The following is a 17993-nucleotide window of genomic DNA, read 5'->3' on the forward strand; positions in this document are numbered from 1 at the left end:
TTTTTGTATTTTTAGTGGAGACGGGGTTTCACCATGTTGACCAGGATGGTCTCGATCTCTCCACCTCGTGATCCACCCGCCTCGGCCTCCCAAAGTGCTGGGATTACAGGCTTGAGCCACCGCGCCTGGCCTGAGTTGGCAGTCTTAATAAAAATCAAGTAATAAAGTCGGAATATGACACTAGGTGAGCTGGATGGAAAGAAGGATTAGGGAAAGACATCTGAAACAAAGATTTCAAAGGTGGTACAGTTATTGATGATGAAAAAGTCTAGGGAAGTGGTTTTCACACTTTAGTATGCATGAGAATCACTTGGAGGGCCTATTAAAACAGATTGCAAAGCCCCATATCCAAGGCTTCTCAGTCAGTAGACCTGAGGTGGTACCAAGACTTGGCATTTCCAGCAAGTTCCCAGGTTATATTTGTTGATCTAAGTTCATACTTTGAGAAGCACTGGTCTAGGGTAATGACTTCTATAAGCGGGCAATCAAAATGGGGTAGAAGAAAAGATTTTTGGAATTAAGATCAGAAACTGAGAAAACAGGCTGCTTAAAGAAAGGGATCATGACACTTCTTCAGACTGTCTTTTCCACTTCAGCTCTCACCCTAAGCAATCTCCTGTATTACTATAGCCTTACAGACTGATGAAATATCAATTGCTATCTCTAGTCTGAATTTCTTCCCTGAGCTTTAAACTTGTATACTAAAATGCCTATGTAAAATCTCCATTTGCCTGTCTAATTTTTATTCGTCCCTAATCCCACCGACTGTTTTCCTCTTATCAGCAAATGGTACCATCAACTATCCAATTGCTCAGGCCAAAAAAACATGTCTCCCTTGATTTTTTTCTTTTTCTCTTGGCACCTTTGTGTTGTTGGTTAGAAAGATCAGCTGGGGCAGGGCGCAGTGGCTCATACCTATAATTCCAGCATTTTGGGAGGCCAAGGTGGGTGATCCCCTGAGGTTGGGAGTTTGGGACCAGCCTGGTCAACATGGTGAAACTCCGTCTCCACTAAAAATACAAAAAATTTAGCCAGGCATGGTGGTGGGCACCTGTAATCCCAGCTTGGGAGGCTGAGGCAGGAGAATCACTTGAACCTGGGAGGCAGAGGTTGCAATGAGCTAAGATTGAGCCACTGCACTCCAGCCTGGGTGACAGATAGAAGACTCAGTCCCCCTCCAACCCTGCCACAAAAAAAAGATTGGCTGGGATGGCTAGATATCTTCTCTCTTCTGGTGATCTCGAGTCTTTCCTTCTCAATGTGGTCTCTCCAGCAGGGTAGCCAAGCTTCTTACATGTCAGCCTGAATCTCTTGTTTTTTTTTGTTTGAGACAGTTTTGCTGTTGTTGCCCAGGCTGAAGTGCAATGGCACGATCTCTGCTCACGGCAACCTCTGTCTGCTGGGTTCAAGTGATTCTCATGCCTCAGCTGCCAAGTAGCTGGGATTACAGGCACGCACCATCACGCCTGGATAATTCTTGTGTTTTAGTAGAGATGGGGTTTTATCACATTGGCCAGACTGCTCTCAAACTCCTGACCTCAGGTGATCCACCCACCTCAGCCTCCCAAAGTGTTGGGATTACAGGTGTGAGCCACCGCACCCGGCCTCCTTTCCAGCCTGAATCCCTTAAGTAAAAGCACATTTTCCTATATAACAATTATCACACCTAAGAATATTAACAGTACTTCTATTTATAATTCCAATATATAGCTCACATTCTCATTTCTTCAGTTGTTTCCAAAATATTTTTTGTAGAATTTTTCCTAACCCAGAATCCTAAGGTTACTCACTACATTTGGTTGTTAGGTCTCTTTAGTCTTTAGTCAGGGCCAGTTTCTTCTAAAGCCTTCCATTATGGATTTTTCTAGTGTTCTTTTAAGTATAGGCTGTTTTTTCCCCATACCCCAGAGCCTGGAGACCGGGAAGGTTTCTTCTTTATTACCCATTGCCATTTCCAACTACTTTGTCTCCTTTCCTCCTACAAAAACTGTAGCTCTCTTGAAGGGCTGATATCAGACACTGACACATATTACCTCTTCCTATAGCTGTCCCTTTGTTAATATGAGGAAGTTAGAGGACTGGGCAAAGAACTGAAAGGGAGAGCAGAAAGCAGGAAATAAATCAGGAAGGGGCAAAAGCACTAATATTAACCAGTGATATATAAGGGCAGCGATTATAAATGTAACAAGGGGGCTGCATAATGATACTTGTATCAAGGAAAAAAAGTAATGCCTGTATATAAAAACCATAACGTTTTTGTTTCCAGTTAAATGGGGATACGGTAATTCTTATTTTACTTGCACACAAAATAATTCAAAATTGAAGAGGTTCCAACTATGAGAATGCAGAAAATAATTTTCTGATATTCTAGCATTCTCTTCATTTTCAAAATCCTATGCTTGGTGTACCTGAAACACATTAGCAATATATAGTATTTTAGATCTTGGGGCTATCAAGATTTGAACTGGTCATAGGAAGAGACAGTAAAAGGTTATCTACCTAAAAATTTCAAAATACCAAAAAAGAAAACCAACCAAACAAACAAAAAAAACTGGTCATAGGAAGAGACAGTAAAAGGTATCTACCTAAAAATTTCAAAGTACAAGGCAGGAAGGCTCAGCTCTGTTGTTCCCATTCAGAGCTTAAGATAACAAAAAATGAATAAATAAAAATTAATTACCAAAAATAGTATAGCATTTTATGTCTAGTCATGTGTTGCTTAACGATGGTGATACATTCTAAGAAACTGCATTGTTAAGTGATTTTGTCTTTGTGTGAACATCTTAGAGTATACTTAACACAAGCTTAGATGGTATAGCTGACTATACAGCTAGGCTATATGGCATAACTGCATAACTTATTGCTCCCTAGGCTACAAACCTGTACAGCATGTTATTGTACTGAGTACTGTAGGTAACTGTAACACAACGGTAAGTAGTTGTGTATCAAAATATATCTAAACATAGAGAAGGTAATGTTAGGGTGTAAATAATTGAATTATTTACACCCTAACACCTAGGGTAAATTCAGATATAGAAAAATGAAAGAATTATATGAATTTCTGAAGCAGCAGTGGTAAGAAAAGTACCTCAAAACTGACATAAACATTTATTAAATGCACATAAGAAGGCTAGCTTTACTAGTGATGTATACCTAAAGGGATATGGCATACTTTACCACTAGCATCTGGGTAACAGTCACAATATTTGATTCTCATTTTTTAAAGCTTTTTATAATACAGAATGAAAATGCAATCAGCTCTGTTATACAGATCCACTTTACCTCCCTTTATTTGTTTTTTTCTGAGATGGAGTCTTACTCTATCGCCCAGGCTAGAGTGCAGTGGTGTGATCTCAGCTCACCGCAACCTCCGCCTCCCAGGTTCAAGCAATTCTCCTGCCTCAGCCTCCCAAGTAGCTGGGGCTACAATCGCCAGCCACCACACTCAGCTAATTTTTGTATTTATCTCCTGTTATTTGGAGGTCATTTGTCACTACAAAATTTTGAAAGAGTTATGCTTTGTTTAACAGAGGTTTAATCTTCCTTAAACCTACCTAGCTCTGTGATTGTTTTGGGCTTCTCAGTTTCCATAGTATCTGGATTTTCTGGCATTTCTTGAATATCATCTTCTGCAAATCCGGTATCTGGGCTGCTAGTTGGCTTATCATCATCTTCATGACTCAGAGATGGTGAAGCTTCTCTCTTACTTATTTCCAAGACAGCTGCTAGAAGTTCTTCTTCACTCATTCTGTCAAATCTTGAGTTTTCCAATTCAGACTTGTCAGGTTCTATTCGGCATAATTTTGAATCCTGAAGAAAAGAGTTACTTTTAGAAGAAACCAGAATACCTACAAATATAGCAATCTTAATTAGCATTAAAGCAGTAACTTTTAAAAAGTTTCCTTTCTCTGCTACTTTGGGTTATTTAACAATCAATAACCAATAAATAAACTAAACTTCAAAAATAATAACTACATAAGAAAACATGTTTTTTTTAATTGAAATAAGTATAAATTTTGTAAAAATTTGGAAAATGCATAAAAATAATTCACTCAAAATAGATTACTCAGAGATAATTACTCTAAGTATTTTTAATTTATTTTCTTCCAGATATACATATATTATATAGTCACTATTCTATACCTATTACACCATTATAAATGTTAGCTGGTCTTATTAGCCAAGGTGGGTGCATCACTTGACGTCAGGAATTTGAGACGAGCCTGGCCAACATGGTGAAACCCCATCTCTACTAAAAATACAAAAATTAGGCCGGGTGCAGTGGCTCCTGCCTGTAATCCCAGCACTTCAGGAGGCTGAGGCAGGCAGATCACTTGAGGCCAGGGATTTGAGACCAGCCTGGCCAACAGGAAGAAAACCCATCTCTACTAAAAAAACAAAAAAATTAGCTGGGCGTAGTGGTACGCACCTGTAGTCCCAGCTACTTGGGAAACAGAAAATCGCCTGAACCCAAGAGGTGAAGGTTGCAGTATGCTGAGGTCCTGCCACTGCACTCCAGCCTGGGTGACAAGGCGAGACTCTGTCGCAAAAAACAAACAAAAAAAAAAGAAAAACAAAAATTAGCCAGGCGTTGTAGCACAATCCTGTAATTCCAGCTACTCAGGAGGCTGAGTGAGGAGGCTGCAGTGAGCCAAGATCGTGCCACTACACTCCAGCCTAGGCAACAGAGTGAGACTCAGTCTCAAAAAAAAAAAAAAAACGGTCGGCGCGGGGGTTCATGCCTGTGATCCCAGGCAGGTGAATCACCTAAAGTCAGGAGTTTGAGACCAGCCTGACCAATATGGTGAAACCCCGTCTCTAAGTGAGTCAAGATCTTGCCACTACACTCCAGCTTGGGCAACAGAGCAAGACTCCATCTCAAAAAAAAAAAAAAGGATTATGTAAATATTCAAAAGTTGTTTTCTGGGAGAATTTTGGACTTTCACTCATTTTTCATTAAAGTTGAGCAACCACAAACTACCTCTGGCTTTAAAGTAAGATAGGAAACAACTCAGAACAAAAACACCTACTAAAATAATTCTGTTATTTAAAAGGGAGGCTTAAAATAAAATACAGTAGCATAAGATAATGCAAACACCTAGAAAAGCTTAGAACTTCAAAGTATTAACTATCCATATAATTAATCCAATTAATAAATCCATAATTTAAACAATTAGATTACTTGGTTGCTCTATTGATCTAAAATGTTTACTACATTTCTCTTATGTAAACAGTTGCTACAGGCTGGGAGCAGTGGCTCACGCCTGTAATACCAGCACTCTGGGAGGCAAAGATGGGAGGATCACCTGAGCCCAGGAATTTTAGACTAGCCTAGGCAACATAGTGAGACCTTGTCTCTACAAAAAATTTAAAAAATAAGCCAGGCATGATGGTGTGTGCCTGTAGTCCCAGCTATTTGGGGAGCTGAGGTGGGAGGATCATTTGAGCCCAGGAGGTCGAGGCTATGGTGAGCTGTGATCACGCCACTACATTTCAGCCTGGGCAAAAGAGAGATACCCGTCTTTCAAAAAACAAAAAACAATAAATTGCTACCAAAATAAAGCAAGTAATTATTTGAGGACTGATATGCAAAAGCAGCTCTGAAGGGCAAAAAAAGAAAGTAATTTGTTTAGAAGTAATTTCTTTTAAGTCTTGATCCTTCTGTAAACACACTGATTTTTGCAGCCAGAGAAAGCATTTTCTTTAAAACTAATTAGTTTGATGATGGTTGTAAAAGACATTTATTTGGACAGTAAGAGCTACACAAATCTTTGTCAGATGTTTTAAGAAAAAATTACTTACTTTTTCTAGGTCTTCCTGCTGCTGATCACTGCCTGACATTTCACAAAGTCTTTGGCTGAGGGCCACAGAATGTTTTAGCTCATCCTCACTGTCTGAATCAAGGCATAAAGCCAAGGAGCTTTTGGATTTGAAGGTGAATTTCCTGTAATTTAAGGAAAACAAAATACAAGTCTGATAAACATTTGTCTTTGTTATTCTTTTGATTTAAAAATACCGAAACAAATTGCTTTTCCATTATGGAAAATTACTTAACAGAAAAAAAAGATATATCAAAAGAGGTATATTTCAGCATTACCTTGCCCCACTCCAAAAGAGCCATGCTTTGAAAACTGGACAACTCTTATGCTAGTACTTATCATGAGTAAACTAATCATGTTGTGCCTTTTTCGTTTAATGATCAACCCAAGTGAAATTTGCTATTGTCTTTATAAACTAAGTATGCTACTGAATTCATGCAGGCATAGCAATGAATAAATGTTTTTGACAACAAAGTGCATGAAGACTAATTTGTGATCTTTTAAATTATGATCCATGCACTTTAAAAATAACAGTAACATTCCACTTATCCGTAGGTGAGGCTTCTGGCAATTTCTACTTTCCAGAACATAGGGATTCCAAAGTAAGAAAAAAGTCTTCTGAGGAAGGCAGTTCCAAAGCCCATATACTTAGAGGGACTCTTACTTTCCCAGGAAATGGTATATAAAATGGTGTATCAAGTTCATCAAGAAATGAGAGCTAAGTAATTAGAAAGAATAACCACAAGAAAGGCAAAAAAGAACTATAAAGTCATTTAATGTAAAAACAAATTTTCTTGTAATAAGAGCCTCTGAGGGCAATCATACTGAAACACAGGGCAATAGTTGATGCTTAAAATGCTGATTCTAAGTCATTAAGATATCCTTAGTGACTAAATTATCCTTAGTGATTTTATTTAAGAATGTAAGGAACAGTGTGACATATTTTAGAAACATTTTCATCCAAAATGTAAAAAATTTTTTACAAGATAAATGTTTAAAAGGCTAAGCTTCAGTTATATAAAAATTCACTTATGCGGAATCCTTTAATGATGTCGGATAAGTAAGGTGTTACTGTGTTGTCTTCTAGGTAAGTCGAAAATAAACTAAAGAAAAAAGTGGTAAAGATCAAAGTACAAGACCTTTCTTTAATGGAGGTTAACATAAATTCATATGCAATACTAAAAAATATATATATATAAAATGAAAACTGGAAAATACAATTAACCTAAATGTAAAAACTGAAAATAAACATATAGACTAATGGCACCAAGAAATAAGAAGCCAGAGTGGAAATCAGGAAGATTGCGTAGCAATGTAGATCAAAGAAAAGAGGCAAGTGGTCAGTGATAAGCCCAAACATAGTCTGTGGCTCAGGGCAGCCAGGATATCACTGCACTCCAGCCTGAACACTTGAAAAGCCTCCCATTACGTGCTCAAAAGGGTTTTTAGTATAATAGCCAATTAGCCATCTTAATTCCTAATTTCTGATTTCATGCTCACCAAGCAAACCTGAACATATTAATTTGTTTATCCAGGTAAATATTTTGCTGAAGGAGGATGACACCTGGCTACTACTGCACCAGCGTCAAATGTGACAAAGGACATTGTAGAAGAACCAATGGTATTCGGGTTCATAACTCAGCCTCTTTTAAGTTTGATCGGCATGACAGGTCTTCTAGGGCCTAATCATTCTTTACTGACCAACTCCCAAATTTTCATACCAGTAGACCCTGGAGAACAGATGACCATGCCAAGGTACAATGATGCCCAATGAAACCATTTCTTTCTTGCAACTACAGTGACTTGGTACATAAAGAGTGCATTCCATTAATAATTACTATATTCACAGAAGGCAGCTTGCCTGTAGCAATGAAAAATATTCATCCTGTAAATGCATCACTTGCTCACTTTCTAAGCAGCCAAGTGGTATTGCTCATTTGTATCTTGAGAACGGGCAAGAGTATTCATATCGGTATCATTTCAGATTTCTAGTCATGTTAGTCATCTGGTTTTAATTGCACTGAAAAATAATTAACAGGAGGAAAAGAAAATAGCAGTTCCCAAATGTCATTTTATGGTTATATAAGCCCCCCAAAAGCCCTTAAACAACAAAAATGTCTCTTCTCTAAAAGTACTTTGGGCCATCAAATTTTTGGAAAAATTTAAAAGCCAAATGACAACTAAATCAATTGAAATGATGTAATCAGGAACTCCTCTAGGAAAATCTTAGAGGAAATATAGTTAAAAAACAATCAAAAAAGGCATTTGGTTTTCCCCTTGGATAAAGTTTGGTCTTAAACAAAAAACATAAGGCATTTATAGAATGCTTGCTTGTTTTCCTGTCCCCTTTCAAAATAACTCATATTTGGTGTCAAAGACAAGAAGTTCCAGATTGGCTAACAACAGGTAAAAAATGTTTTGGGATTCCATGCCTATCTTTGAGGAAGAGTGTGTTAGACTAATAGGAGTTATTTTATCCCTTAAATCTCTAGACTCCCTTGCCCTCAGTTAATTTTTTGAGTTTCAGGATGAAAGTATTACATATTAACAATGATAAGGTTTTAAGACAGAATATTGAAAGGATGAGCTAAATTTGTATCACTGATTAAAATTTGTTATATCCTTCAATATACTCTAAATCAAATTCAGGAAAATTTCAAAAGTATCGATAATAAAGAGCAGTTATCATGCAAAAAGTAAAACAATAACAAAAAGGCAGGGAGGCAATCTTGGAGATTAGGGTAAGCCAAATCCTTAAATATAGATTTTGGGTACATTAAGAAACATAACTCACTTTGAAGGTGTAGAAGGGCTGGTGATGCAGGAATTCACCATTTGAGAGGCTTTCAATGGTCTAGAACTATCAGAAAATTAGAAAATATATAATGTATACAAATGAATTATTAAAGATATATATTTAACTTATAAAATTAATTATTCTGTACTATAATCCTTTTATGTCCTCTTGAAAATCAAACAATTATAATGCTTTTTAAATTACTAGCAACAGGCCAGGTGGCTCACACCTGTAATCCCAACACTTTTGGAAGCTGAGGCGGGCAGATCAACTGAGGTCAGGAGTTCAAGGCCAGCCTGGCCAACATGCTGAAACCCTGTCTCTACTAAAAATACAAAAATTAGCCAGGCATGGTGGCGGGCACCTGTAATCCCAGCTACTCGGGAGGCTGGGGCATGAAAATTGCTTGAACCTAGGAGGTGGAGGTTGCAGTGAGTGGTGATCACACCACTGCACTCCAGCCTAGGCAACAGAATGAGTGTCTGTCTTAAAAAAAAAAAAAATACTAGCAATAGAGGCCAAAAGAGGAAATGAAACACGATCTCTAGACTCTCCTTGATCTAGTAATCTAAATAGACAGTATTGGAAATGAAGTCAAGTATAATACATATGAAAAAAGTAACTTGGAGAAAATTACTTTGTCTCAGTTCTTTTAAAGTAATAGCTCTCATTTATTGAGGACTTACTAGACGTCAGACACCGTACTAAGAACTCTACATATATTACATCATTTAATGTTCACAACCACTCTATTATTTTTCTTACAGACAAGTCAAGGAATTTGTGTAAGACCTAAAAGCTATCAAACTGTAGAGTCAGATGGCTTGGATTCAGGCCTATGATTATACAGAGTCTACACTGTTGGTGTGACATAATACTACTGCCAGAAAGAGTAACAGCTCTACCAGCAGACGGCAGTATGTACCAAGCAAAGAACAAGCAAAGTCGTGAGAGGAAAAAACCATTAGACTCTTTGAGCACGTGCTTTTATTAGTAGACCTTTGAGAAACTAGTGTAAACTTCTATGAGATGTGGCTCTTTCAGACACAAACTGTATGACTTTAGGAAAATCATTTAATATCCTTGGTCCTCTTCTATAAAATTAAGGGCTTGGACAAAAATCTCTAAAACGTCTTCTACCTTTAAAGTTCTATAACTTTATTTATTTATTTTAAAGATGGAGTTTCACCATGATGGCCAGGCTGGTCTTGAACTCCTGACCTCAGGTGATCCACCCACCTCGGCCTCCCAAAGTGCTAGGATCACAGGCGTGAACCACCGCGCCTGGTAGTTCTATAACTTTATGATTCTACCAAACTAGTGTTCAAGTATAGTAAAGAATGACATAACATACGGCTTCAAAGTAATGCAAGTATGTAGAAAAAAGAGAAACATTCAAAGAAGTCCTAAGGTTTTCCCAGCATATATGATGAAATCAAACCTAAAGATTACTTCTTTTTTTCTTGAGAAGCTTTAAGAACCATTTAAGTTCTTTACACTGCTGAAAATATATGTATGAAGGCATAACATTGAGTATAGGGTTTCTCAAATATTCATGTCCCGAAGAGTCAGCTGAGGCATTTGTTAAAAATATTGATTCCTAAGCCCCTATTTCAGACCTACTGAAACAGAACTTCCAGGGAAAAAAACACAAAAATCTGTATTTTTAGTGTTTAGGTGACTCTTATTATCACCTAAGTCTGATTTGTATTCCCAAAGTATATCAAACTGTCTTCTACTATAAGAGCACTTCCTAAAAAAGCACCTCACTATGAAAATCAACTAGTAAATTTGGAAATATTTTAACCATTTTCTTCAATTACTTCAGGCAGTGATTTAACACTAAAATTCCAAAGTAAAGCAAAATTAAGATCTCCTTCTTGGTCTGATTTTTTTTTTTTTTTTTTTTTTTTTTGAGATAAGGTCTCACTCTGAGCACCATTCACTGCAGCCTTGATCTCCCAGGCTCCAGCAATCCTCCCACATCAGCCTCAGATAGCTGGAACTATAGGTGTGTGCCACCATGCCACCATGCTGGTTCTACTATTTTATTTTTTGCAGAGACAAGGTCATGCTATGTTACCATAGGTGGCTTCAAACTCCTAGGCTCAAGCAATTCTCCTGCCTCAGCCTCCCAAAGTGCTGGGATTACAGGCATGAGCCACTGCATTTGGCCACTGATCTGATTTGACCTTGGAATCATACTATGTAGTTCAGTCATTCTTTTGATTAGATACTAAAGCCTTTCTATTTCAAAAGGGAATGTGAAGACATAGTCTCTCAAAGACTTACATTGCCATATGTGCACTCCAACCAAGGGTAAAAGGTGGTTTTGTATTTTCAGTGCAATGAGATGACAGGGTCAGGTATCTTGGAATGATGACTTGCTGTCCAATCTTATTGTTAAGCGAGAGAGCCACATTGAAGCTATATCGTTTCAAATGAAGAATGAGGACCCTGAAAAACAGGAGATGACAACCTTACTAATTCATACATAATATAGGTAACTCTTGTATACTAAAAGAGATCACTCTAACTATGTTAGATGACTTTTGATTTAAAAATTATATGTGGCCAAACTAAAGACACATTAAAGAATATTTACTGAATACCTGTTAGGTGCCAGGCACTGTGCTAGGTAATAAGCATACAAATAAAATCAAAACAGGGACACTGGTGGTGGATTAGTGTGGTATGGGTAAAATACTTAACGTTCCTAGGAAAAACACAAATAAATAAGACATAGCAGACAAGAATGTTAAATTTTTAAATTTGGCATTAATATTGGGTTAAATCCTTAAATTATTTACGTCACTGTTACATAGTTTAAAAAGCAATAGGTTTTATATAACCACTACTGGTAAAATTATGTCTATTAAAATGTTACATAGCTCTTATATTTGATGGTAAACATTAATTACTTCAAGATGATTTCTGATGAGAATTATTTTTATTTTCAGAAGAACTTTGTAGAAAGCTAAGGAAGAAATACAAAACTTTTCCCCATCTAGAAAAAAGCTGTACAAAAATTTGCATGCCAAATCTGGTCTGTGAGTCTGAAAAGGCTTTTAGCTCTTTAGAAGCACTGAATTCTTTATGGTTAAAATTGTGGTAATCTTTTCACTTCTCATACAGAACACAATCTCTGCTTGATGGATTAAATATATTTCTCAACCCACAAGAACACTTTAAAAATTGAATTTCAAAAATCTTATGGGAATAAACTTCAGTTCTAGGCACACACACAAAATTGTATGATCTATAAAAAAAACTGTTTCTTACCATATACACCTTCATCACAGAAGCCACGAACAAAAATTTGCAAATTGAAATTATCGATTATACTTCTTTTTTAAAAAGCATGCTAGAATTCAGGACCTTTCCATTTACAATTTGAGAGAATACAAGGACACAACTGATGTGAAACCAATGTCAATCAAAATCAAATATTTTGACTAGAATTTCAAATAACCTAACCAAAATAAAAGGTAATATGAGGCTACTCTGGACACACTGCCTATAGCGTAGCCCTGCTCTGCACGGAGCAGTAAAAGGAGGGGGGAAAAAAAAAAGTAATATAAAGCAGGAAAATGATAGTCAAAATCACATATCTTCGAAGATGAGTCTCCACTAAAAGGGAATGGACTTGGTAACGATATCAGGTTCTTCAAGAATAAGAATGGTTTTGAAAATTAAATTGAGCACAAGTAGAACAAGACTAATCCTAACTAGATTTAACAAACAGGCTTTTAGCACATAAGACTGGAATAAATTAACCTTTAACACAAGTGAGCTAAAAGAAGAAGAAAAGAAAGAAAGAAAGAAAAGAAAAGAAAAGAAAAGAAAAGAAAAGAAAAGAAAAAGAAAGAAAGAAGGAAAGAAAGACAGACAAGGGAGAGAAATTCCCCTTAGCATTTTTTTCCCCACTTGAAAAAATCAAACAGCAAGAGAATGGGAAAGAGAAGAGAAATCCAGCATGTGAGGTAAAAACTAGTTTTTTTAACTGTACATGGTTTCCTTAGTGATAGCTGGTAACAACCAATTCTTTGCCTTAACATTCCTCCTCCCACCTTCCTGGCCTCAAACCACTCATAAATTGGAAAGAACAAAGTCTCTAAAGTCAAAAACATAAGTTTCTTAAGTCATTATAATAATACTGCTATGATTTATAAAGTCTTTTTTTCTTTGTTGCTGTTGTTTTTTAATGGACATGTCTTGCCCAGGCTGGCCTCAAATGCCTCCTCATGTGTCAGGAAAATTGGCCTGAGCCACTGAGGCTCCCCCCTGCCCCCCCCCCTTTTTTTTGGTCCCCCCCCCCCTTTTTTTAAGACAAGCTCTTGCTCTTGCTGGAGTGCTGTGGCATGAACATGGCTCATTGTAACCTCGACCTTCTGAGTTCAAGTGATCCTCCTGCCTTACTTCCCTAGTAGTTAGGACCACTGGGACTGCTGGGACCACAGGGACCACAGGCATGCGCCAAGACACCTGGCTAATTTAAAAATTTTTTGGGCTGGGTGCAGTGGCTTACACTTGTAATCCCAGCACTTTGGGAGGTTAAGGTGGGTGGATCACCTGAAGTCAGGAGTTGGAGACCAGCCTGACTAACATGGCCAAACGCCATCTCTACTAAAAACACAAAATTAGCTGGGCATGGTGGTGTGTGCCTGTAATCCCAGCTACTTGGGAGGCTGAGGCATGAGAATTGCTTGAACCCAGGAGGCGGAGGTTGCAGTAAGCCAAGATCACGCCACGGCACTCCAGTCTGAGCAAAAGAATGAGACTCTGTCCAGGGGCTGCGGGGCGCGGGGGTGGGGGAGGAACCCACAACATTTTTTGTAGAGATGGAGTTCTCCCCATGTTGCCCATGCTGGTCTTGAAATTCTGGTCTCAAGCAATCCTTCCACCTTGGCCTCCCAAATTGTTGAGATTACAGGTGTAAATCAACATGTCTAGCCTTTATAAAGTCATTTCTTTAAAACCAACTTCTTTGATCAGGCATGGTGGCTGACACCCGTAATCCCAACACTCTGAGAGGCAGAGATGGGCGGATCACCTGAGGTCAGGAGTTCAAGCTGTTGGCCAATATGGCGAAACCCCATCTCCACTAAATATATAAAAATTAGCCAGGTGTGATGGCACACACCTGTAATCCCATCTACTCAGGAGGCTGAGGCAGGAGCATTGCTTGAATTTGGGAGGCAGAGGCTGCAGTAAGCTGAGATTGCACCACCACTACGCTCTAGCCTGGGGGACAAAGCAAGACTCTGTCTCAAAAAATATTTTTTTTTAAATAAATAAAACCAACTCCCTTATCGCCCGAGCATGGAGGAAAATTTTAAAACTATTAAAAAACAAAACAAAACAAAAAAGACAACTCCCATTTTCTAGAAAGGAGTAGATTATGAAATGTAAAAGTACTAGTCTCTAGGGGCTAGGTTCCAGAAATTCCACACTTACTGACAAAATATTGAAGCTAATAAAAGAAAGTAAAGCACTCTGTAGGCAAAATGCTACATAAATACTTAATGTTAATAATAACCTTGGTGGTTGCAATCTATTCTTGGAAAGAACTAAAAGCTGTACTGTAACCACATCATAATTTTTTGTAACTAGTTTGGTTTTGTTTACACAGAGCTGATACAATGTAAGTTAATTTCACTCCTAAATCAGAAAATTTATTTTATGATTACAGGAAATTTACTAATTTATAAGATCTTTCAAATGAAAGAATGTATAAACTATAAAAAATTACTCCCTATGTTATTTTATGTGCATGTATGTATGTGTCTATGGCAGGTTTTTACTGAAAGTTTGGGATAACAGAGAAAGACTCAGCACAACACAGGACAACAAATTATAACTGAATATTACACATTACTGAATTAAAAATTGACTAACTAGTTCTTACAATCATTCCAAAGTCTCACCAGTTGTATCCTCTATTGCCATTTTGTTGGGACTCCCAATACTCTTTTTCTCTTCAATATTCCAAACCCTTTTCCTTCCTTCCTTTCTTTTAATATGTATTTCTTTCTTTTGCAGAGATGGGGTTTCCCTATGTTACCCAGGCTGGTCTTGAACTCCTGGACTTAAGTGATCCTCCCAAAGTGCTAGGATTACAGGCGTGAGCTTATCACATCTGGCCACTTTTCCTATGCAAGAGCATTCTAGCTTTCCACCCTCTACACTCTGCACATTTCAGCTTTCCTGGCCGTCTCTACCAATCCATTCTGTAACCTTCATTTACTCAGTAATATTTGTATGAACTTTAAAAAGAGAAATTGGGCCGGGCATGGTGGCTCACACCTGTAATCCCAGCACTTTGGGAGGCCAAGGTGGGTGGATCACAAGGCCAGGAGTTTCACCAGCTTGGCCAACATGGTGAAATCCTGTCTCTACTAAAAATACACAAAAAAAATTAGCTGGGCATGGTGGCACATGCCTGTAGTCCCAGCTACTTGGGAGGCTGAGGAAGGAGAATTGCTTGAACCTGGGAGGCGAAGTTGTAGTGAGCCAACATCTCGCCACTGCACTCCAGCTTGGGCAACAGAGCGACAGAGTGAGACTACGTCTCAAAAAAAAAAAAAAAGGAAAAATTGAAAAGCAATTAAATTTACCTGGGAATTCCTTAGTCTATAGCAAAAAAAAAAAAAAAAAAAAAATTTTTACCTAGGAAGCCTGTTAAATTTGTGCCTGACAAGAGCACACTTCCCACCACACTTCTCACAAGAATACTCCAGTTCTTCGGCCTATGAAAAGAGGGAAAAATAAAGCATGAAGTTGAATCAGCATTAATCTCTTAAATGAAAAAAATCTGCTTTAGTCTTATTAATTCCATTAGTGGAATGATAACTAAACCAGTTTTGAAAATTCTGTGTCTAGATCTATGAGCCTTACCAAATTAAGACCTAATCTTCAAAATATTATATCATGCCCTGTTTCAGAACTCCTAATTTCCTTTTCTACCAAGGAAATATCTAAATTTATGATACTAACTAGACTCTAAAGTACAAGATTCTCAGCCTTTTTTCCATGGACATATATGAATCACCACCAAAAGTATATCCAGATTTTAACATTTAGCCATAGCAGAGATTAAGATCACCTTCAGATTAGGTAGAATTTCCGGTCTGTTAGGTGTAATGCTAACCCCTTTTGCATAATGGAACTCAATCTTCTGGTGACAGCGCACTAAGAACAACTGCTTTAAAAGGACAAAAGTTTGGGGTGAATACCATCACCTAGACAACGCTGAAATTAAGAAATTCTTAAAATATGGGGGTAAAAATACATAGGAAAATCTTCAAAGTCTCTTGATAATAACAGGTATAGCTTTAAAATAACTAAAAGAAGAGTATTTATCTTTTGAAACTCAATATTCATTATTTAAAAAAGAGATTTTTTTTTTTTTTTTTTTTAGACAGAGCCTCACTCTGTTGCCCAGGCTGGGGGAGTGGCATGATCTCAACTCACTGCAACCTCCATCTTGAGGGTTCAAGAGATTCTCGTGCCTCAGTTTCCTGAGTAGCTGGGACTATAGGCATGTGCCACCATGCCTGGCTAATTTTTGCATTTTTAGTAGAAGAGAGGTTTCGTCATGTTGGCCAGGCTGGTATCAAACTTCTGAGCTCAGGTGATCGGTCTCCCAAAGTGCTGGGATTATAGGCGTGAGCCATAGCACCCGGTCGTAATTTTTTTTTCTAAACCTTAGGAAGACAATCCTGCCAATTTACTACAACAAAACAAGGACGACTAATAGATAGATCAAGGGGGATTCCTGCAAATTTCCACCAGTTATCAGGACTGCTATAACAAGTCTGATTACGCCCCAGAAATTTTAACAGTATCTGTAATGGTGTATCATAGACACAAATACGCATCTACAGCTTTAAATAAACATGATTCTTCCATCCCGTTTCTAACAGGGTACATTCAACCTAAGAAAAAGCAAACAATATTTTCTCATTCTGCAGATCTTAGGATACCAACTTACATGATATGATATCTTCGGTTTTAATTTCATGTTACCAAATTTTAGCATATGTTACTTCAAACACTTTAATATTTGTTCACAAATAGAAAACTACTTCTAAGGTTGTCTAAACGCTTGCTATTGAGTTAAATTTATAATCTAAGCAATTTTCTTTTTTGATGAGTTATAGTTAGATTTATCAAGCTTTTAAAAATAATTATTTGTAAAAAGTCTCATTTGTTTTCCCCACGAATAATTTCGTTGAATCTCTGCCAAGGCCAGGCGTGGTGGCTCATGCCTGTAATTTGAGCATTTTGGAAGGCCAAGGTGGATGTATCACTTTAGGCCAGGAGTTCAAGATCTGCCTGGCCAACATGGTAAAAAACCCCATCTCTACCAAAAAAAAAATACAAAAATTAGTTCAGGCATGGTGGCATGGCGCCTGTAGTCCCAGCTACTTAGGGAGGTTGAGGTGAGAGGATCGCTTGAACCTGGGGGCAGAGGCTGCAGTGAGCCGAGATCATGTCACTGCACTATAGCCAGGGTAACAAAGTGAGATCCTGTCTCCCAAAAAAAAAAAAAAAAGAAACTCTGCCTTTAAGAAACCACCTTCAAATACAACTATCAATGATATAAAATTTAGTTATGTGAAAATAAAAAAGATATTACTTACCCTAAAGAAAAGATCAAGAGAATCTTGAATTGAACGAGGAGGGAGTGGTTTTTTCCTACGAGGAAGGTCAATAGAAAGGTCATTAAACTGTTCTCTTTTGGGGATAATCTCTCCACATCTGTAAGAAGAAAAGGAGACATGTAAGCATTTAGAGCAATACACAAGAAATACAAGTATGCCTGAGAAACACTGTTCTTTCATAGAACTTATGGTACTGACATCCTATCACCAGGCATAAAAACTTACATTTAAGACTTTTTGATGCTTATTAAATTAATACAGATAAAACTGCAAGTATTTAAGTACTTTCCTAAATTTTTAAACTTTACATAAGCAACCCCCAAACTTTAAAAAACTAAAGCATAACATAATATAGAAAAGTGAACCTGTGGCAGGTATATAGCTTTATGAATTATCAGTTAACACATTCATTACCACTCAAATCAAGAAACAGGGCCAGGTGTGGTGGCTTGAGCATGTAATCCCAGCACTTTGGGAGGCTGAGGTGGGCAGATCGCCTGAGGTCAGGAGTTTGAGACCAGCCTGGCCAACGTGGTGAAACCCTGTCTCTACAAAAAATACAAAAATTAGCTGGGCATGGTGGTGGGCGCCTGTAATTCCAGCTACTCGGTAGGCTGAGGCTGGAGAGAATCACTTGAACCCGGGGCAGTGAGCTGACATGGTGCCACTGTACTCCATCCTGGGTTACAGAGCAAGACTCCATCTCAAAAA

At 37.8% G+C, this 17993-nt stretch overlaps 1 protein-coding gene across 9 annotated transcripts in view; it reads right to left on the reverse strand.

Annotated features, from left to right (window-relative positions):
• USP37 (ubiquitin specific peptidase 37) overlaps positions 1-17993 on the reverse strand; it is a 105233-nt gene that overhangs the window by 20181 nt on the left and 67059 nt on the right. For 8 of the 9 annotated variants that reach the window (XM_037740826.1, XM_017535139.2, XM_037740825.1 and 5 more), the window contains 6 exons: positions 17262-17379; positions 15286-15365; positions 10909-11073; positions 8614-8679; positions 5803-5944; positions 3555-3810 (listed from right to left, as the gene is read on the reverse strand). In XM_037740826.1, coding sequence (XP_037596754.1) covers positions 3555-3810; positions 5803-5944; positions 8614-8679; positions 10909-11073; positions 15286-15365; positions 17262-17379 — 827 coding nt within the window. The remainder of the gene's footprint in view (positions 1-3554; positions 3811-5802; positions 5945-8613; positions 8680-10908; positions 11074-15285; positions 15366-17261; positions 17380-17993) is intronic. The other variant, XM_017535141.2, reaches the window with a different exon arrangement.

Source organism: Cebus imitator, unplaced genomic scaffold, assembly GCF_001604975.1.
Source record: "Cebus imitator isolate Cc_AM_T3 unplaced genomic scaffold, Cebus_imitator-1.0 Scaffold91, whole genome shotgun sequence".
NCBI lineage: Eukaryota > Metazoa > Chordata > Mammalia > Primates > Cebidae > Cebus > Cebus imitator.